Below are 23,400 nucleotides of genomic sequence, written 5' to 3'. Positions count from 1 at the left end.
TCCTTGCTATTGGGTTGATTAAAACGCTAGTTCCAGCGCTGTTTGGTAATAGGACAGATTCCAATTTCCTCAGCACTGATGCAGTATCCCCATCTCTCACTTCAGTCTTCCAAATCCACATTCATTTCACAAATGTTATTTGCTCTATGTCAATTTGCCTGAGGCTCAGGTAGTACTCCAGAGATTATTTTTGAGTTGCTGCATTTTAATGAAGTGCCTGGCTTTTCAGACTCTGTCAGAGCTGCCTTTTCTAGTTCTAGAGAGAAGCTTAACCATAAACATTGGTATGGATCTACTGGCTGAATGTCCTAGTTCTATGTTGCTACGATAGAAATAATACTATGTATATTGTTGACTGACACATATAATAGCTGGGATTCAGTGGAACATTCTCAACTTTGAGATTGAATGCTGTAGGTTGACTAAAAACCTGAGCACGTAACTAGGCTGATGTTTTGATTTACAACACTATATGTACAATTGAGTGAGTGTTTCAATGCTGCTTTGAATGAGATGTAAAACTCAGGTTCCATTTGCACTAATAGATGAATGTAAATGATTCCATTGTGTTCTTCGAAGAAGTGCAAGAGAATTCTACCATTATCCTAGGCATCATTTATCTCTCAACTAGATCATTTTATGAAATAATTTGCTCATTTGTCACAGTGCAGCTCGTAGAACCTTAGTTTTTTCCATATTGACTGCTGTGATTTAATATTACAATTTTGTTTAAATTACAAGGATCAAAAGGACTTGATTTGCTCTAAAACAGTTGGGATTATAAGAGCAGTCCTACATCGATACATGTTTTATTAACATCTGTGGGTACAATACATTATACTTCGTCAAGTATCTCACTTACCAGTTCCAAAGAAGAGTCTCATCAGGATTGAAACATTAACTCTGTTTCTCTCTCCACAGATTTTGTCCGACCTACAGAGTATCTCTAGCACTTTCTGTTTTTAATTCAGATCTCTGACATTGGCAGTACCTTGCTTCACTTGTAGTAACTAATCAAATTGAATGAAATTATAAAACCATGTCAGTGAATTTTATAGCACTCTTCATGAATGGGGTTACTTGCAAGTTAAAGGAATTGACTTGACTAAATCTTGGGATAAGCCATAATGTAATTGAACTGAATATAATTTCTATCAAGCACTCATTTCTCAAGGAAGTACTAGAGCTACCTGGAGTGGCCAGTACACAATATTAGCTGCAGTGAAGCCTGATTTATTTACAGTAACTACAATGCGCATGCAATAGAATTGTCAACAAAGATTGTCAGGCACAACATCTCCACTAGATGGTGCACCCTCATATCCTGCCCTCCTCAGCAGTGTCAAATCACTGTTTAAAGGACCATATTTGCCTCATCCTTTGATAACTCTTGGAGAAAAGATTGCTTGGTGGCTTTCAAATCAGGATTAGGTACCTTTCATACTTGGCATTTAATAAAAATTGCCTGGAAAAGCTGAAAATAGTAATTGTGTTTTTTTTACAAAAAAACAATGAATTCACCTCCGATACAAAATATTTCTCAATTTTTTAGGGACAAATAGGAAGTCTTGAAATTACATCCCACTTAAAAGGTATAAACTAATTTTGGATTTATCCTTCATGTCTTTTATGTACCTTACTCTGTAAAGGGAATTAGAGCCAATACTTTTAATATAAGAATGTAAATAAAACTTGCAAATGGTTGAAAGGTTGCAATTTAATTGAGTAATTCAGATTTTTTTGTATGTAAGGGAAAGGAGACTGTTCAAATACTGCCTGAAATAAAATGCATAAATTCATCAATGTGACACTATGAACTCCCATTGTTAATGTTAACATATTTCTTGCAGGCCACACGTGTGTATGGAGCAGGAACTGGCCATGGTGGGACACCGACAACCGTGTGTTCAAGCCTTCACCCGAATGGTTAAAGTGTGGAAACAGGGATGTGCTGCACAACGGTGGTGTGTAGGGTATGAAAGGAGGTGAGTAAAATGTTGTTGAATTGATGCAGACCTTGTGCATCTCCAGAGACCTTTATAAAAGTTATCATTGTTACCATTTTTGCTTTTTTTTCTTGGCTAAAATTCAGATTTCAGATAACTCAGTACAGACCAGAGATTTAAACTAAGTTTTTTTTGACTTTGTGGCGTTCTGACCTTTAAGAACTGGGACATCAGGGAAGCTGTGCACTTTCTAGCAGTGCTTGAAAACAAGTCAAAACGATTTTCATTGCAGCATTTCATCATTGTTGTTTTCCTTTTAAGTGTAACATGCATTATGTTACTTTTTTATTTCTTTCGTAAGAAACCATATACCTTCCAAAACCAGGATACTGACTCTGGGATTGCCTATAGACCTCTGCCATTCTTAGTTAACCACAGCCATGCATGGAAGTTCATCTGGAATGAAGGATCCAACATGTTCCTTTTCCTGTGTGGAAGCACCTTGTGTACTTCTTTTTTTCCCTCTCAACAGGAATGTGAAGAATGGATTTTCAGCTGTTAGTTTATGAGCATAAATTCACTTTCTGGTACAATATCTTGCAAAATATTTTTTAATCTCCCTTTTTTTAATTCTCTGCTTGAGATTTTATTACAACAAAATAGATAATATAATTAATTGGTAGATGTGTTTTAGATTATGAGGATAGGCAGCAAAACAGAGAGGTTCTTGTCATGGGAGGGCTTTGTTAGAGAGGAGGCGGATACTTTCACGTCAAGGGTTTATGAGTCTGTGCATTGAGCTTGTGATTGAAGCAGAAACCATGAGCCATTTATGAACAGATCAGGTAAGTTTTTGAAGGAGAAATGTCTCAACTATAATGTCAGACCTGCTGACTCTGCTACCCTCTTTGTTCTGTTGGAGAGGTGCAAACAAAATTTGCTCAACATAAATATTTGAAGAGGAACAGGGATGACATTCAGGTTCTCTAACCTCCTTCACCATTCAATAAAGTAATGAATGATTTGATTTTAACTTGTAATCCATATTTCTGCCTTCCCTTCATAACCTTCCGTCGCTCTTGCTTAGCAAGAATCTGCTTGAAAAATATTCAAGGACTCTGGCTCCACAGCGTTTTCCATAAGGTGGTCCCTGGAACTCTCAACACTAAGAAAAATAATTTTACTTCATTTCTGTTTTAAGTCATGTCTGGCTTTTGATTCTCCTACAAGAGTTAAACAACTTCTCCACATACAAACTGTTAAGATCCCTCAGGTTCTTTTATGTTTTTAATCCAGTTGAATCTTATTCTTGTAAACCTAAATAGCCTATCTATTTTTCCAAATAAGACAAATGACCTAACTCATTGGTATGTTTGGACCTTCTCTGAACAATCTCCATTCCCATCTTTCCTTAAATAAGGCGACCAATACTGTACACATTACTCCAGTTATGGTCTCAATAGTGCCCAATATAATTGATACATAACCTCCCTATTTTTGTATTCAGTTAACCTTGCTATTAATTAAAACATGATATTAGCTTTCCTAATTACTTGCTGTACCTGCATGCTAACTCTTTATGATTCATGTATGAGGATATTTCAATTTCTCTGCACCTCAGAGTTGTGCAATCTCTCATCATTGAGATAAAATGCTTTCTTTTTATTCTGCCAAAATGGACATGCTAAATGTTCCCATATTATACTCGATTTGCCAGATCTCTTTCTCGACTCTCAACTTTTCTACATCTCCTTATGTTTTTTGTGAGAGTTTTTTTTCTGACCTACCTATGTGTCATCAGCAAATTTGCTACCACTCCTTCTGTTCTTTTATCCAAATTGTTTATATAAGTTGTAAAATATTGAGGTCCTAGCACCAAACCTTGTGACATGCACTTGTTACATCTTCCTAAAGACCCAATTATGTCTACCCCATACTTCCTGTTGGCCAACCAATCTTGTCTCCTTGCCAATATGTGACACCTGACTCAGCAAACTTCTATTTTTTGCAATAACCTTGGATGTGGCACTTTATCAAATTCCTTTTGGAAATCTAACTAGAGTACTTAAAATATCCTTTATTCACAGCATATTATTTTCCTAAAGAACTCCAAACAGATTGGTTAAATATGACTTATCTTTCACAAAACTATGTTGACTCTGCCTACTTATCTTGAACTTATCTGAGCGCCCACTTTAACTTCAGTAATAATAGCTTCTAACATTTTCCCTATGATAGATAGCAGATTAACTGGCCTGTAGTTCCCAGTGCAAGCTTGTTTCTCCTAATGTTTTGCTTGGGGACCCTGCAGCCTTCAGGATTCAATATGAAGTTCAGTAATTTTAGAAATTGAGCACCATCCTACCCATCACTAAATTTCAAGCTTTGTCATAACATGAGCTGCTTTTGGCACAGCTAACCCATTTTCACCTACTTCTGGACCCCACTATCAGCTTTTCTTACTTCCTAAACTATCATCTACTCTCTTGTGTGCCTTACTGTGGTTCTCTCTCTCTGGGTTCCTTCTTGCTATCCTTTCAATCCTTGCCATCCTGCTACCCATTTACAGCATTTAAAAACCTCTTCTTAGCTACCAAAATTTTGAATAAGGGTCACTGGACTCAAAATGTTATCTCTGCTTTCTCTTCTAGTATGTTGTCAGACCTGCTGAGATTCTCCAGCAGTTTCAGTTTTTGTTTCTGTCAAAGATTGGTTGGCTGAATAGTTTCTATTTTATAATTTGGTGCCAGGCAGTGTTCTCATGCACAGCATGAACAAGTGCAGGTCAGTCTTGCATATGGACTCTCTGATGTATGCCCACTCGTGAGTTGTCAGGAGCAACATGCCCTATCCATTTTATCCCTTTCCTACATCACTTTCAGGTAGACTGAAAACAAATGCTTGCCACATGTGAAAACTTACATTTAATTCCATTTGCTAATGTTTCAGGATGAAGACTGCTGTCAATGATTAACTGAATTGTGTTAGATGCTTTATAATAAATAAATTGTTTGATATATTGACCACTTTTCCTTTTACCTGTAGGACTGGGTATTATACTGCCTATAGACAGGTGTACAGTGTGGAGCTCCAGACTATCTATAAATGCTGTCCAGGGTGGAACCAGCAAAATGATGAGCCAGGCTGCTTACATCGTAAGTATCAACCTCTCATTTGATGGTGTTTCAGCTCAGATTTCTGAGTACAATGACATAAAGATGTTGTCATGTGTGTTGGCCCATGAGCACTGAGGAATTGGTCCTGGAAGGAAGGGTGTAAGCCTGACAGCAGGTCAGGACATCAGCATGTCTTTGGAGTGGAGACATTAAAATGAGGGCACAAAAAAATGTCTGTATCTGTGGACACCTTCCTAAATATGCAAAAGAAAATTAAGTAGGCAAGTGCAGTTGTTACAAAATGAATATTGCTGAATGTGTCAATACATCCTCTAAACCTCAAAAGAGTGGGGAGCCCTCTTGATGTGAAATACCATTTTACAAAATGCAGCACTTGTCAATATAAATGTAGAGTAGGCCTCACCAACAGAGGGTAATAACCTTTTTGATACACTAATTTTTTTGTTATGCATTAATTCCATGTATTTCTCTAAGATGGAATATGGCACACCAAATTCTAGTTGTGTCACTGTCTACTCTTCTGGGAGAAGCTTAGGCACAAGTGACCAAATTAGACTATCCATTACCATTAATCCCCATCCAGTGTGTGGGCAATACAAGGGACAATGACTGCTTCATGCTTCGTGGTTCATTCAAAAACGTTGGCAGACAGTGGGTTCAACAACTCATTTCAGTTGTTCTAAAACCTATCTTGTTCATCAGTGCCTCTTAAGAACTGAAATTTGCTGACTTTCATATGACTCCAGACCCACAGTAATGTAGTTGACTCTCAATTGCCCTCTGAAATGGCCTAGGAACCCTCTCAGTTCAAGGGATACTGGAGATAGGCAACAACTGCCATTAACTTCATGCCCATATCCCAAGAAAAAAGTGAAGTGAAAGCAAATTAATTAGTTTTTAGAATGAGGAAAAGAATTGAATTCCTGAAAATGCACAGACATTTTTAAGAGTATGGTGTTGTGTTTTCCTAGCTACATGTGCTATTGGAACTTGCTTCAATGGAGGCAAGTGTGCTGAAGGAATCTTTCAAGCCTGCCAGTGTCCAGAGGGATTCCAGGGCCCTCGTTGCCAATATGGTAAGTTCTTGCAATTATTGACTCACTTACTAAATACATTTAAATCTTATTTGGTGCAAATCATGCAGAAAGGTACATGAAAAGACTCAGAATCATGCAATTGCTTTGCAGTTAGAGAATGTAAAGATATCACATTTGTTTTACGTGTCAACACTTGATTGGCTTCAATGGTTGATGTCAAACCAGGCAAGCTGTTCACACTGTAGAATGGTTCAAAACTGGGGAAATACTTTTAAACTTTACTCAAACAAAAGCATAGTAGACAAAGCCAATCAGTAATGAGGAGAACTTAGGAGTACATATAGGTTCAAAGACAATATCTGGCAAATAAAAGAGAATAGAAGGAATTGGAAAGAAGATAGAAAAATGACATGTGAAGAACAGGCAAGGTGCTCCATGGAAAAGTCAATTCCTGTTCTTAAGATTTCTAGTTCAGGGTGAAGTTCAGATGAATTCTGTCCAAAGCTAACAATGTTTAGAGAAGAGCCCTGTTCAGCAGGACTTTTCTGTTAACTTTCCTAGCCTGGATGGTGTGTTACCTGCAAGAGAATTGTAGGGCCACTCAGCTCCTGACCTAGATCTTGTTCTAAATATGGACCATATAAGAGCTGATCTTGAGTTGAGGTGAGAGTGACTGCTGTTGAAATCAAAGTATTTGAACTACATGCAGCATGAATGAACTTGTGCAAAACTGAAGTCAGTGGGAATCAAGAGGTGGGGAGCAATCTCCACTGTTTAGAGTCTTTGGGACAGTAATCCAGAATCCCGGTCTGATGGCATTTCATGTGGAAAAATGTGAGATTATCCACTTTGCTAGAAGGAACACATGTACGGTGTATGGTAAGTAATTATTGAAAATTTGGATGCCTAAAGGGATTGAGGTGTCCTTCTCCATTAGTCACTGAAGTCTAACATGCTGGTGCAGCTAAGGAAGGCTAATGAAATGAGTTGAGCACAGGAGTAGTGTAAAACTAGGAGAAAGTGAGGACTGCAGAAGCTGGAGATCAGAGCTTAAAAATGGGTTGCTGGAAAAGTGCAGCAGGTCAGGCAGCATCAAAGGAATAGGAGAATCGATGTTTCGGGCATAAGCTCTTCTTCCTGAAGAAGGGCTTATGCCCGAAACGTTGATTCTCCTGTTCCTCTGATACTGCCTGACCTGCTGCACTTTTCCAGCGACACATTTTTAAGCTACAGGAGTAGTGAAGCCTTACTTCGGTTGTATTGGAGCCGACTTAGAGTACATGTGAACTTTTGGTTTCCTTACTTGGGAAAGAGTTTGTTGCCATAGAGGAGATGCACCGCAGGTTCACCAGACTTGTCCTATGAAGAGAGGTTAGGTAAACTGAGCCTGTATTCCTTAGACTTTGGAAGAATGTGAGATGATCTTATTGAACTCTATATAATACTTCAAGGGATAGACAGGGTAAATGTAGGTTGGGTAATCCAGAACCAGGAGTACAATTTGAAAATAAGAATATTGCAATTTCGTGCTGAAGTGAGAGGATTTTTTTTCTTTTAGAAGGTTATGAATTTATGGAGTTCTTTTATCTCAGAGGGCTGTAAAGATCCTCAGTCAGCACCTACAAAAACCACAACCACTTCTATTTAGAAGGACAAGGACAGCAGATATATGGGAACACCACCACCTTCAAGCTCCCCTCAAAGCCACTCACCATCCTGACTTGGAAATATATTGCTGTTTCTTCACTGTCACTGGGTCAACACCCTGGAATTCCCTCCCTAATGGCATTGTGGGTAAACCCATGGCAGGTGGACTGCAGCAGTTCAAGAAGGCAGCTCACCACCACCTTCTCAAGGGCAACCAGGGATGGGTAATAAATACTGGCCCACCTAGTGACGCTCACACCCCATAAAATGAATATATTTTAAAAACTGTAAACATCTCCTGATGAATGATGCATAAGAGTGACTTGGATTTTCCTTGGAACTCCTTCAGCTCCACCATTGTGAAAGGCAGCAGACATCCTGGTCATATGTAGATCAGCATGATCCCCTGATCTTCTACATCAGCTTTCACAATGGAAGGATAACTGTTCCAAGAATATTCACGATTTGGAGATGCTGGTGTTGGAGTGGGGTGGACAAAGTTAAAAATCACACAGCACCAGGTTATAGTCCAACAGATTTAATTGGAAGCACACTAACTAAGAATATTCACAGTCATCCAAACATGCCAATAAAGGCTGAACTGAGAGAGCTTTGAACCGAACTTCATTATATATCAAAACGTTGACAATACTCAGACATAGGCTGATAAGTAGAGAGTAATATTCATGCCAGAAATTGAACTGGATTAGAAATACTATGGCTAGGTCAGCAACCAGGAATCCTGCAGCAAGTAACCCACTTCCTGTCTCCCCAAAGCCTGTCAAACACCTACAAGGCACATGTCAGGCATGTGATGCAATAGGACAGAGGACAACAGCACTGGAGTAGGCCATTCAGTCCATTATATTTAATAGCAGAGCAGGCTCAATCATGGTTGATTGAATAGTCAAGGACTTTTACCCACACTATCCACATTGATAATCAGAAATCCAATAATCTCAACATTAAACCTATATAAGGACTGGGTTTCTATTGGTGAATTCCTACAGTGTATTTTCTAGATAGTACACATTGCTGCTACTGAGCATTGATGGTGGGGGGAGTGGATGCTTGTGGATGTACTGCAAATCAAGTTCTGTGTATATGCACTTAGTCATGTTGGTTTTGAGAGTTCAGTAGAATATTGTCTACTGAACTATACTGTACTATTGTCATAAGTTTGAAGAGTGGTGGACCTGCTATGTCTCTGGTATATCACAAATGGTTGAATATTGATGTTACTATTCCCTGTTCAAATTATATTTTAGTATATGCGCACTTATGTAATGACAATCATGAACTTAACTTTCTCAAGATGTTTTACCTCTGATTAATTTTTAATGTCATAGGGTGGGCATAGAAAGATAGCTGGTGTAAAATGTGTCAGTAGTAGTTTTAAAAGTTATTGAGATTTATAGATCCCTTCAAAGATGTGTGTGTCAAGAGATGTTAATCCATGGATAAAACATTTTCCCTCAGCCGCACAGGGCAGAGTTTTCTCAGATTGGTGGCTCATGCGAAAGGGCTGGGAAAATCCTGGAAACAGATGAAGAGCTGGGATCCAGATGTGATCATGTCACTTTCTTGCTTTCCCCAAAATGATATTGAAGGCGAGTTGGAGCTTCCCCAGATCTGTCAAGTGATGAATGATTAACTTATTGAGAAACTAATTATGAAATCCTTTAACACTGAGTTCTGCATTTCCAAGAAGTAGAACATGTTTCCCAGCTTGTTAACAAGTTGCCAGTGCCATGAGATGAAGTTACAAAAGGAAAGTCATCTTCAGTGAAACAGGCAAGTTGTGAATGTTTGACAGAGAGAAAAACTTTTCTTACTTAGTGTTTTCAAACCATTGGATATCTCAAAGCACTTTGCAGCAAAAAAAACCGTGCATTTTTAACGTCAACATTATTGCAATGTATAGCAGTCAGTATGCAGACAGCCAATTTGCACTACAATATTATAATGATGTACAAACATATCATTGAGGAGTGAGAGTAGACCATTTGAACGTTTGAACCATCACCATTCCATAAGATCATGGCTGATCTGATCACTCCACATTCCTGCCTATTTCTGATAACCTTTCATCCTTTTGTCTATCAAGAATCTATCTCTCAGAGTGGAAAAATATTCAAAGACTATGCTTCATTTGAGGAAGTGAGTTCAAAAGACTCATGATTCTCAGAAGAAAAAAATCTCATGACCCTTGCTTGTCGATTCTTTCACCTGCACCTTGTCAAGATCTCTCAGGATCTTCTATGCTTCAAACAAATCATCCACTCTTCTGTGTTCCAGTGGAGACAAAGCAATCCTGTCCATCCTTTTTTTATGACACCTCATCATTCTAGTTATTAATTCAGTGAACCTTCTCTGAGCTTCTTCCAACAAATTCACATCCTTACTTAAATAATGACTCAATTTTTCTTTTTCTGTTGTTGATAAAACAATAACCGTTGAACAGGTCATGAAGGATAAGTGCTCTATTTTTTCTTCATAGAAGTGATGCACAAATTTTTTACATACACAAGAGTACGGAGAAAGAACTTCCATTTAAAACTTCATTCGAGAAACAGAACCTTTGATGGTGGATTACTCCCTCAACAGGGATGTCAGCATTGATTTAATTTTCAAGCCCTGTAATTGGGATTGAATCTGAAACTTTGTTACTCAGCTGCAAATGTGTCACCAACTGAAGCATGGCTGATGTGAAAGTGGTTAGTTACAATGATTGCAGAAGCTGGTGGAATTTAAATTCAATTAATAAATCTGGAATATAAAGCTAATCTCAGTATTAGTGACCCCATAAGCCTGCTATCAATTGTTGTTTTTTAAAAAATCTAATTTACTTATGTCCTTTAAGGAAGAGAATCTGCCATCTTCATCTGGTCTATCCTACACGTGACTCCAAGCTTACAGTAGTGTGGTTGACTCTTCATTAGCTTCTCAAATGGCTTGGCAAGCCACACAGATCAAGGGCAGCCCTATAGATCCGATCTAAGATTAAAGCAGAATTTTTTTAGAAGACTTGTAGCTCAGGTTGATGATAAGTATGTAAGTTAGCTTGCAGAGCTGGAAGGTTTGTTTTCAGACATTTCATCACCATGACTAGGTAACATCATCAGTGAGAGTCTCTGGTGAAATGCTGGTGGTATTCACCCACCCCCCCCCCAAGTTGATAGGTCTTAGTTTCTTAAGGGTGATGTCATCTCTGGTTCTTTTTTTTCCAAGGGAAAGTAGATAAGATCTAAATTAATGTGTTTTTCTGATGGAGTTCTGGTTAGAATACTATGTCTCTCAGAATTCTTGCGTGTCTTTGTTTCACCTGTCCAAGGATGTGTGTGTTGTCCGAGTCAAAGTGGTGTCCTTCATTGTCTGTGTGTATGGAAACTAGTGATAATGGGTCGTAAAACAGAATGAGCTGCAGAAACTCAGCAGGACTGGCACCGTATGTGATGAAAGAGACAGAGTTCATGATTTGGGTCCAGTATGACTCTTTTTCAAAACTGGTGATCAGATCTAAGCTCTGCTGTCCTGTCGAATATAGAGAAGGTGTAAGGCTCAATATATAAATCCCAATTCTCCATAATGGGAGAGCCTAGTACTTTGATTCAAGGCTGAAATATTTGCATCCGTTAGAACTGCTGAGTGGATAATCCCTATCTGCCAGCACTGTGTACCACGTACAAGATGCACTTCAATAACTGACCAAGGCTCTTTAGGCAGCACTTTCTAAATCTCTAAACCTTACCATTTGGAAGGGCAAGTGCATCACCTACAAGTTTGTCTCCAAGCCACTAGCCATTCTGACTTGGAACTATGTAGTCTTTCCTTCAGTGTTGTTGGGTCAAATATTGGAATTCGCTTCCTAACAGCATTGTGGGTGCCCATGTACTCCCATGATTGTAGCAGTTAAGAAAGCAGCTCACCACCACCTTCTTCTCTTAGGGTTGGGCAATAAATGTTCATCTAACGTTGATGTCAACATTCCACAAGCAAGTTTTGAAAAGGTTAGCGATGGATGGCAAATTCTTGCATTGGCCATATCCCATGTAAGATGATCAAGAGTGAAGGCTCCAGTCATGACTGTTCTGTTACTGCTGTTCAGAGCATCCCTGTGAGTTCTACCACTTCTTGACTGGTTATTCCTGATGACGAGCTCATGCTTGAAACGTCGACTCACCTGCTCCTTGGATCTGCCTGATCAGCTATGCTTTTCCAGCACCATACATTTTGAGACTGGCAATTGACAAAGTCTTCAAACCTCTTGTGGTGCATAGAAATTGGCATGGATCTGTTGGTGTGAAAACTATATTATGTGCCGTGGATATTATATAAAACTACTATGTATAATGAATTCTTCAAACTACTTCCTGTGTGTTTGCTCTCTTCCTCTGGTTCTGCAGGATTTTAAATGATAAGACTCTGAAGTCTCATGCTCAATCGAAAATTTAGAAGCAGATAATTATCTTTGCTTCCTCGTGGGCAATCTTCTTCCAAAGAAATGAAAAAATACTGACAGGATATATAATAGGCAGCCAGCTGGCCTATATATTGCGTACAATTAGATAGCAAATCTGTCACCCTTACATACAAGCTTCTATTAGTCGAAGTTTTCTTCTTTTCTTGCAATTTCTCTTGATGTTTTAGCATTTTTCCTTCCCTGCTGTTCAAGTTGGTACGGTGGTTCAGTGGTTAGCAGTGTTGTCTCACAGTGCTAGGGACCTGGGTTCAATTCCAGCCTTGGGTGACTGTGTTGAGTTTGCTTGTTCTACCCATACCTGTGTGGCTATGCTCTGGTTTCCTCCCACAGTCCAAGGCTATGCAGATTGTGGTTAAGCCATGGTAAATATTAAAGTTGTAGACATACTGGGGTCTGGGTGGATACTCTTTGGAGGGTTGACGTGGACTCGATGGGCTGACTGGCCTCTTTCCTCTCTGTGTAGGGATTCTAAATTTTAAAGTGGCATTCTTCCTCTTTCCTCCCACTTGACCTTCCTCCTTCTTTTTAATGTCACTTGTCATTCTGTACCCCTCACTTTCTCGCCGTCATATAGCCCTTCACTTCTTAATCTGAAAATTCCCAATAGTCAGCAATCATGTCAAATCACTTAGAGCTGGCAGAGCAAGTAGAAACAGGCAGTGTTAATAGAGGAAGAACAAAGAACTGAAGAACCAATGGAGGAGGAGACAGTAGTACCTGCCTTAAACTCAATGATGAACTTTTTCAAAAGAGCTAACATAGAACATATAGAACATAGAACATTACAGCGCAGTACAGGCCCTTTGGCCCTCGCTGTTGCACCGACCAGTCATACCAACCTGAAGCCCATCTAACCTACACTATTCCATGTATGTCTATATATTTGTCCAATGACAACTTAAATGCACTTAAAGTTGGCAAATCTACTACCGTTGCAGGCAAAGCATTCCATACCCTTAGTACTCTCTGAGCGAAGAAACTACCTCTGACATCTGTCCTAGATCTATCACCCCTCAATTTTAACCTAAGCATATGGGCCAGACCTTGCTAAAATGATGAATTTATGTACACAAATTAAGGTTCATATTTTCCGCTTCAAACTTCTCTTCATTCTTGTGCAGATTTCAAATAGCTGCCTTGGTTAATGGTTGCAGGATCCCAGAAAGTTGTTGCATAGTTGAGTCTGATCCTTCACAAACTTGGAAAAGTTTTTTTTCTGTCCAGAGCTTTATGTCCTCTCTATAACTCGGTTGATTGGGTTCTAATCCATGCCTTTTCAATTGACTACTTGAATTGGACAACACATAAATTTTAAAGAATTGTTACTCAGTAAGGCATTCCAATCAACAGCCCATACTTAACCTGTGTCCTGCTGAAAATGTCAGGAATTCCTCTGAACTTGAAACAAGATGGACATTTGGATCCAGTTAAGGGGAAAATATTTGTACGCAAGCATTACATTAAAGACTGAGGGCAGTTGTAAAGTATGGTTAGGGCAAATATAGTATTATGTTAAATTCACAATTTTAGGTATATTACTCAACCACAACTGCAAGTTTACAGAGACTTACTGACACAGTTTCCCTGTGAATTCAGCATCACCATCAAATACTGCCATGCTATTCTGAATGAATGATGCACAAACAACAATTTACATACTTGTTGCTCCTTTTCCTGCAGTAAAAGATCTCAAGTGACTTCACAAAAGAATGGTCAAACAACACTTGAAACAAGGACATGTCAAGACTTATGATCAAAAACTGGCCACATGAGGTAGTGTTAAGGACTATTTTAAAGAAAGAGGGAGTACAAGCAATGAAAGAAACTTGCAGTTCACTGCAGCTAACCAGTGACTCCCATGGCTGAATATATACAAAAGAAATCAGACTGAAAAACCATGTTGTATTTGTGCATTGTTGCCTGTGACATACATCACAATAATATCTACATTCTATGGCTGCTTTCGTCAGTATCCTCCATGTCCTACTGTCTCGAGGATTATGGTAAACTTTCATTTGTGAGTGGTATAAATACTGCTGCAGCTTGGTTTGGTCGGAAAGTTCTGGAATACAGGTCTTCAGTACTATTGCTGGAATGTTGTCAGAGCCCAGGGTCTTTTCAGTGTCTAGTGCCTCAAGTTGATTCTGGATATCACATGGGATGTATTGAATTGTCTGATGGCTAGAACCTGTGATGTTGGAGGAAGCTGAGGTTGATCATCCATTCAGCATATCTGCCTGAAAACTGTTGTGAATGTTTCAGACTTCTCTCTTGAATTGATGTGCTGGGTTTCTCCATTATTGAGGAAGGAAGTATTTGTGGAGCCACTTCCTCCAGTTATTTAATCATTCACCGCTATTCTTGACTGGATTTGGCAGGACTGCAGAGCTTAGATCTGATCTGTTTGTTGTGGAGTCACTTACATCTGCCTATTACTTGCCTATGTTGATTGACATGGAAGTAGTCGTGTTTTTTCACTTTGCCAGCTTGACATCTCTATCATTAGGTATCAAACACAGAATTGCTGGAGAAACTCAGCAGGTCTGGCAGCATCTGTGGAGAGAAAGCAGAGTTAATATTTCAGGTTGGGTGACCCTACTTCAGAAGTTATATTTATTGGATGTTTGTTATGATGTGATTGTTATATCATTCAATAAAACAAGTCAATGTTTAACAACTAGATCAATTAGACATTGGGTTATCTATATCAGTGAATGAATGTGTACATTAATTCTGTTAAGCAGAGAGTATATTTTACCAGAACTTATTGATCTGTGTAGAAACCATTATCCATATTTTGAAGACTTGATTCCTGTTTGGGAGTGGATCCAAATCCACCTTCCTTGGTTCTGCCTTAAAAGGAAGTGCAGGTTTAGCTAGTTTTAACCCGTCATCACTAGGCGAGTGTCTTGTACAGAAATCTCAAATATTTATGTCTTAAATGCACACATTAATGACCACAATTCCACCAATATTAAATATGGTGTACCTATTATCATATTTTATCATTTTGAAATTTTGTATAGGAGCTAATATATGGATGAATTTATAATTTCTTTTTGTGAACAGATCTTATTGGTCAAGCATTGTGTGTTTCGTGTAGGAAGAGCTATTGCTTGCTGAAGCTAATGTCTTTGTGGTTCTAGTATAATTATCCATATCATTAAAAGGTCAGGCAACCTGTTGCTGTCTATATCTATAAAGTGAAGTGAAATGTAAGATTAGTCAAATACAGAGTTTGCCATCCATAACTTTACCTGCTCAGTGTCTGATTGCAAACAAACTACTAGGAAATTAATCAGTAAATTTTATATAGAACATAGAAAAATACAGCGCAGTACAGGCCCTTTGGCCCTCGATGTTACGCCGATCCAAGCCCACCTAACCTACACTAGCCCACTATCCTCCATATGCCTATCCAGTGCCCGTTTAAATGCCCATAAAGAGGGGGAGTCCATCACTGTTACTGGCAGTGCATTCCATGAACTCACGACTCGCTGAGTAAAGAATCTACCCCTAACATCAGTCCTATACCTACCACCCCTTAATTTAAAGCTATGCCCCCTCGTAATAGCTGACTCCATACGTGGAAAAAGGTTCTCATGGTCAACCCTATCTAAACCCCTAATCATCTTGTACACCTCTATCAAGTCACCCCTAAACCTTCTTTTCTCCAGTGAAAACAGCCCCAAGTGCCTCAGCCTTTCCTCATACGATCTTCCTACCATACCAGGCAACATCCTGGTAAACCTCCTCTGCACCCGTTCCAGTGCCTCCACATCCTTCCTATAGTATGGCGACCAAAACTGCACACAATACTCCAGATGCAGCCACACCAGAGTCTTATACAACTGCAACATGACCTCAGGATTCCGGAACTCAATTCCTCTACCACTAAAAGCCAGTACACCATATGCCTTCTTCACAGCACTATTTGCCTGGGTGTCAACTTTCTGAGATCTGTGTACATGGACACCAAGATCCCTCTGCTCATCCACACTACCAAGTATTCGACCATTAGTCCAGTACTCCATCTTCTTGTTACTCTTACCAAAGTGAATCACTTCACACTGACCTACATTGAACTCCATTTGCCACCTTTCTGCCCAGCTCTGCAGCTTATCTATATCCCGCTGTAACCTGCCACATCCTTCCTCACTGTCAACTCCACCGACTTTCGTATCATCTGCAAACTTGCTCACCCAACCTTCTAGCCACTCCTCCAGGTCATTTATAAAAATGACAAACAGCAATGGTCCCAAAACAGATCTTTGCGGAACACCGCTGGTAACTGCACTCCAAGATTAGATTAGATTACTTACAGTGTTGAAACAGGCCCTTCGGCCCAACAAGTCCACACCAACCCGCCGAAGCGCAACCCACCCATACCCCTACATTTACCCCTTACCTAACACTACGGGCAACTTAGCATGGTCAATTCACCTGACCCGCACATCTTTGTGACTGTGGGAGGAAACCGGAGCACCCGGAGGAAACCCACGCAGACACGGGGAGAACGTGCAAACTCCACATAGTCAGTCGCCTGAGTCAGGAATTGAACCCGGCTCTCAGGCGCTGTGAGGCAGCAGTGCTAACCACTGTGCCACCGTGCCGCCCACGATGAACCTTTACCATCAACTACTACCCTCTGTCTTCTTCCAGCTAGCCAATTCCTAATCCAAACCTCCAACTCACCCTCAATGCCATACCTCCATATATTTTGCAGTAGCCTACCATGGGGAACCTTATCAAACGCCTTACTAAAATCCATATACACCACATCTACCGCTTTACCCTCGTCCACCTCCGTAGTCACCTTCTCAAAGAATTCAATAAGGTTTGTGAGGCGCTACCTGCCCTTCACAAAACCATGCTGACTATCCTTGATCACATTATTCCTATCCAGATGTTCATAAATCCTATCCCTCACAATTCTCTCTAAGAGCTGAAAATGTGTTGCTGGTTAAAGCACAGCAGGTCAGGCAGCATCCAAAGAACAGGAAATTTGACATTTCGGGCCAGAGCCCTTCATCAAGAATGAGGAGAGGGTGCCAGGCAGGCTAAGATAAAAGGTAGGGAGGAGGGACTTGGGGGAGGGGTGATGGAGATGTGATAGGTGGAAGGAGGTCAAGGTGAGGGTGATAGGTTGGAGTGGGGTGGGGGGCGGAAAGGTCAGGAAGAAGATTGCAGGTTAGGAGGGCGGTGCTGAGTTCCAGGGAATCGACTGAGACAAGGTAGGGGGAGGGGAAATGAGGAAACTGGAGAAATCTGAGTTCATCCCTTGTAGTTGGAGGGTTCCCAGGCGGAAGATGAGGCGCTCTTCCTCCAACCGTCATGTTGTTATGTTCTGGCGATGGAGGAGTCCAAGGACCTGCATGTCTTCGGTGGAGTGGAGTCTCTCTAAGACTTTGCCCACAACAGAGGTAAGCCTCACCGGCCTATAGTTACTAGGGTTATCCCTACTCCCCTTCTTGAACAAGGGAACCACATTTGCTATCCTCCAGTCTTCTGGCACTATTCCTGTAGACAACGAGGACATAAAAATCAAGGCCAATGGCTCTGCAATCTCCTCCCTTGCTTCCCAGAGAATCCTAGGATAAATGCCATCAGGCCCAGGGGACTTATCTATTTTCATCCTTTCCAGAATTTCCAACACCTCTTCCCTACATACCTCAAAGCCAACCATTTTAATTAATTATGACTCAATATTCACATCGGCAACAATGTCCTGTTCCTGAATGAATACTGACGAAAGGTATTCATTCAGTGTCTCCCCAATTTCTTCGGCCTCCACACGCAACTTCCCACTACTATCATTGACTAGACCTATTCCTACCCTAGTCATTCTCTTATTCCTGACATACCTATAGAAAGCCTTTGGGTTTTCCCTAATCCTACCAACCAAGGACTTTTCATGTCCCCTCCTTGCTGCTCTTAGCTCTCTCTTTAGATCCTTCCTGGTTACCTTATAACTCTCAATTGCCCCAATTGAACCTTCACGCCTCATCTTTACATAGGCCGCCCTCTTCCCTTTAATAAGGGATTCCAATTCCTTATTAAACCACGGCTCCCTCACACAACCCTTTCCTCCCTGCCTGACAGGTACATACTTATCAAGGACACTCAATAGTTGCTCCTTGAACAAGCTCCAAATATCGATTGCGCCCTTCCCTTGAAGCCTACTTTTCCAAGCCACACATCCTAAGTCATGCCTCACCGCATCATAATTTCCCTGCCCCCAGCTATAACTCTTGCCCTGTAGTGCACATTTATCCCCCTCCATCACTAGAGTAAAAGTCACTGAATTGTGGTCACTGTCCCCAAAGTGCTCACCTACCTCCAATTCTAACACCTGGCCTGGTTTATTACCAGAACCAAATCCTGTATGGCCTCACCTCTTGTTGGCCTGTCTACATATTGTGTCAGGAAACCCTCCTGTACACATTGGACAAACACCGACCCATCTAACGTACTCGAGCTATAGCTTTCCCAGTCAATATCTGGAAAGTTAAAGTCCCCCATAACAACCACCCTATTACTTTCACTCTTCTCCTGAATCATCCTCGCAATCCTTTCTTCTATGTCTCTAGGACTATTAGGAGGCCTGTAGAAAACTCCTAACAGAGTGACCTCACCTTTCCTATTTCTAAGCTCAGCCCAAACTACTTCAGATGGCGAGTCTTCATCCATCGTCCTTTCCAATAACAAATCATTTTAACTGGGAGTTCTAGATGTTATGGACTGCTAGCTTGAAAGTCATCGCTGAGGTTGTTGAAATCCGTTAAAAGCCCTGCAACTTTATCCTGCTAATTGTTACCCCTTCTTGCCCTTCAGTGAGAAGATTTTGGGTTTGAGACCCACTCCAGGTTTTGAATCCGAAAATTGAGGCTGACCCCTAGTGCAACACCGAAGGAGAATTGTGTTAAAAGTGCAATATTTCTGATGAGACATTAATTGAGGCTTTGTTTGTACTTTCAAATGGATGTTAAAATTCCTATGATATAATTTTGAAAAAGGAAAGGGCAAGTCAGAAGCACAGACTATCTACTTGTGATTATATGCCTATTTGTGGGGAGCTTACTGTGTCAAATTGCTGAGGTGTTTCCTATTTTGCAGAGTGACAGTTCCTGCAAAATACTGTGTGAACTGCTTTGCAGTGCCTGGAGGTTATGGTAAGGACCATGTTACTACAGACTTCCTCTGTTTCCAAAAAGCCAATGTTAACATTGTACTGCATCCCACTTTCCAAAACCTACCTTATAGCTTTTATGTTTTTGAAGAGTTTGTTGAGTGCAAGACTGAGAGACTGCCAACACTTTGATGAATAGCACAATTCCTGAGAATTTCTACAATATTTCACTACTTCTGCTCTTGACCCCATGAGCTGTTCTGTGTTCACTCCATCCAGCAAGCACTTTAGAAACAGCTGTTCATAATTACCAGTTAGCAACATATTGGTTGGAGCAGTCACAAAGGAATGGCTTCCCTGAAGCAGGGTTAAATTCAATATGTTAGTGTTTGGATATGGAGGTTGATTGTCAGAGAATCAGAGTTGAATCAAGTCTTTTGCACGCACATATATGTATCCGCACTTGGCTTATCAAGTCAAATTTGTTTGATGCTTTCTGTCACCCAGGGCAAAAAAAAACACATGTTTTATGAAATTCCTTTTTTTAATATATCTCCATCATATGGTAGAAAAATAATATATTTGTATATTGGACTCTATAGAGTAGAGAGGATGACATGATTTTAGGAGTCAGGATAACTTGATAATATTTTTGAGATTCGGACAGCTTTGAAATTGCGTTATGGAGATCTGATCTATATGATCTATATAGGCTTGAAAATGTGACTGTAATAACAAAATAGTGTGAATGCTTTCAGAGATGTGCTGACATGTGGCCTTATAATCACCCACTGAAATGACCCTGTTGCAGAAAATCCATGCAATATAGAGAGTTGGGCAAGCCTTGGGAATGATTCCTTTTTACCTTCAAAGAAAGAACTGATGGACAGAAATGGTTTTGCATTAAGACTAATACGGTTCTGTCCACTTGAGAAAGACAGTGTGCTGGTGCGAAATATAATTGATGAGGTGTCTTTCCCCCCCCCTCAGCGACATCATGTATCTTTTTTTATGGGGTTAATTCTTTAAACATTTGGGAACACTTCACAAATCAACTGCCACTAATAAATGAAGTGACCTGAGGGTATAGTCCTCTTCTAAATGGAACTAGGTCACACAGGTGTTAAGTGTAATCTGCAGTAAAAAGAATCATTTTGATTATAACTGCAAATTTAAGTATGTTTGCTCTTTTAGAATATTTTGCCAACCTGTTTTTTTTAAAATATATTTTTATTGGAAAAATAGATTTTTTAATATTACAACAAGTACAAAACAACACACTTCAAAACAGTACAAGAAAAAAAACAAGTAAAAGAAAAACCCCAACCTACCCTCATGTACAAAAATATAAACATATAGAAAAATATTTAATAAAAAAAACCCAAACTGGATATTTAACTAAATATATAAATAACCAACAACAAACTAATAAACAGTAATAACTCAGCCCAGCCCAACAAAACGCTCATATGTTCACAGATCCTCCTCCCCAGATATTGAACTCGTAAAACACAATCATTACGGCTATATAAAAGCCCTTGTTAACGTGGCAGATAAATCTGTGTCAAGGTATTCCAAATTTTATAAAAATTTTCAGTTTTGTGGTGTACTGTATTTGTGAGAAAATCCAAGGGAATATGCTCCATAATGATCATCCACCAACCTGACAGCCTCGAGGTGGCGATGGTTCAGATATCCAACCTACCAAGATATTCTTTCTTGCGTAGGACGTGAGAATATTGAAAAATTTTTTCTTACGCGCGTCTGTAAGATATTCAGTGGGCAGGCTCAAAAGGAGAGAGATGGGGTCCTTCTCCACCCTTACACCCAAAAACCTTTCCACTGCACCTGCCACAGCACTCCAATATGTTTGAAGCCTATTGCAGGACTAGAGATAATGGGTAAGAGTGCCTGTGCAGACCTTACCCTTGGGACATGCTGAAGATATCCCTGGTTTAAAGTCCGGAGCTAAGTGGACCCTGTGGGGAATCTTCAACTGTAAAGCATGGGTCCTATTGCAAATTGATATCCTTGCATTCTCCCAAATACCCTCCCATGCCTCTGAGGAAACTTCAACACCCAGCTCTCTCTCCCATATCATGCAGAGTCGATCAAACCCATCTGAGGGGGCACCCCCCCAATTGATGATATAAAGTTCTGATAGAGAGTGTACTCTTAGCCCTTAGCACCCCCCTCTCTATGTCGGATTTGTAGAGATCAGTCAAAAGTGTGGCCTTTTTTTGAATAAAATCCCTAACTTGAAAAAAAAACAAAAGAGGTCTGTATTAGATGACTCGTATTTCCGTACTAACTGATCAAAGGACATCATTATATCTCCCTCAAATAAATTGCCCCTGCAAAACGTACCCTTAGCTGCCCAACGTTTAAATCCTGAATCTAACTCGGCATACCCACTAATGCTGTAAACAAAGATGTTTTGCCAATATTGCCTTCCCTCTGCCAAATTGCCCTTCATGTTTTAACAGTACTGATAATGATTGGGTTACAGCAATATTCCCGAACTGTCCTCATTTTGTCCAAAAATAGCAAACTGGTAAGGGAGCATCTTGGTTGGGAAGCTTTGACATCTAGCCATATTGAAAAACGGTCTCTACAAACCCAATCACTCATGTAGGACAAAGGTGAGCTTAATTGGTAATTTTTAGTGTCTGGAAGGTTCATTCCCCCCAATCTGTAAGGCAGTTGCAGTTTGGCTAATTTAATGAGGGGCCGCGTACGATGCCAAATAAAGGAGTTGAACCAGCCGTTCGGTCTCCTGAGTGTATGCTTATTGAAAATCAGGGGGAGCTTCGTATAAGGTATAGCAAACGAGGGAGAATATTCATCTTAATAAGCAGTATCCGACCCAACCACGAGACTGGAAGTGCCTCCCACCTTTGAAGATCTGTCTAATTTTTTTCAAATAATTTAATAAAATTGGCTTTGAACAGCCGACCTAGAACTGGAGTAATGAATTTGCCCAAATACACAATACCCCTCTATGACCACCCAAGTGGGAATCTATAGTCGCCCTCAAGAGCTAGCTCCCTCATAAGACCACCCTTATGCTTAGCCTCTGATTTTGCAAAATTAATGTTGTACCCCGAAAAAGCGCCAAACATGCGAATGCATTGTATCAGATGCGGCACTGAAGCTGCTGGATTTGTCAAAAAAATTAGGACATCGTTTGCGTACAAAACAAGTAAGTTTGACCCCACTTCTGGAGCTGATGTATTGGGATCCCCATTAATGGCCTCTGCCAATGGTTTAATCACCAACATAAAAAGCAATGTGATAGGGGACAGTCCTGCTGGCTGCCCCTAAAAATATTAAAATTGCTTGATCATACCCCATTGGTGATGACCACCACGAGAGGGACACCGTAGAGAACCTTTACCCATCTTATAAAGACTTCGCCCAAACCAAACCGCTCCAGAGTATAGAAAAGGTATGGCTACTCAACTCAGTCAAATGCTTTCTGGGCATCTAGAGAATTCACCAATCCCTGCATTGGCTGCTGTTGGCATGCTTGAATTACATTAGCCAGCCTCCTAACATTATTGGAGGATCTGCAACCCTTTATGAAGCCCATCTGATCCTCTTTAATAATAGAAGGTAACACAGTCTCAAGCCTTAACATGAGAGTCTTAGAGAGGATTTTAATGTCCACATTTAAGAGTGAGATGGGCCTGTATGAACCACAGTCTTCTGGGTCCTTCCCTTTTTTAAGGTTAAGTAAATATTGGCCTCTCTCAGAGATGGCGGGAGACAATCGTGACTGTATGAATCATTAAACATATTGAGCATTGGGCCTGACAGTATACTTATCAATTCCTTATAGAATTCACTGGGAGGTCAATCAAAACCAGGCGCATTTACACTCTGAAGCTGCCTCACAGCTTCCTGCACTTCTTGCTCTGATAATGGGGCATTGAGAAAGGACTGTTGTTCGGGAGTCACACCCAGGAGCTTCAAATCCTTAAAAAAGATTCCATTTTGGTCTGCACCTCCTTACAATCCT

The 23,400-nt window shown here is 40.2% G+C and overlaps 1 protein-coding gene across 1 annotated transcript in view; it reads left to right on the top strand.

Annotated features, from left to right (window-relative positions):
• Positions 1–23,400, top strand: part of LOC132821829 (multiple epidermal growth factor-like domains protein 6) — a 297,188-nt gene that overhangs the window by 20,561 nt on the left and 253,227 nt on the right. Inside the window, exons 2-4 of the mRNA XM_060834673.1 lie at positions 1,851–1,985; positions 4,992–5,101; positions 6,055–6,159. Of these exons, the coding sequence (XP_060690656.1) occupies positions 1,851–1,985; positions 4,992–5,101; positions 6,055–6,159 (350 nt within the window). The remainder of the gene's footprint in view (positions 1–1,850; positions 1,986–4,991; positions 5,102–6,054; positions 6,160–23,400) is intronic.

This window comes from Hemiscyllium ocellatum, chromosome 13 (assembly GCF_020745735.1).
Source record: "Hemiscyllium ocellatum isolate sHemOce1 chromosome 13, sHemOce1.pat.X.cur, whole genome shotgun sequence".
In the NCBI taxonomy this organism is placed as follows: domain Eukaryota; kingdom Metazoa; phylum Chordata; class Chondrichthyes; order Orectolobiformes; family Hemiscylliidae; genus Hemiscyllium; species Hemiscyllium ocellatum.
The sequence above is the reverse complement of the archived record's forward strand: the minus strand, read 5'-3'. Positions and strand labels throughout refer to the sequence as shown.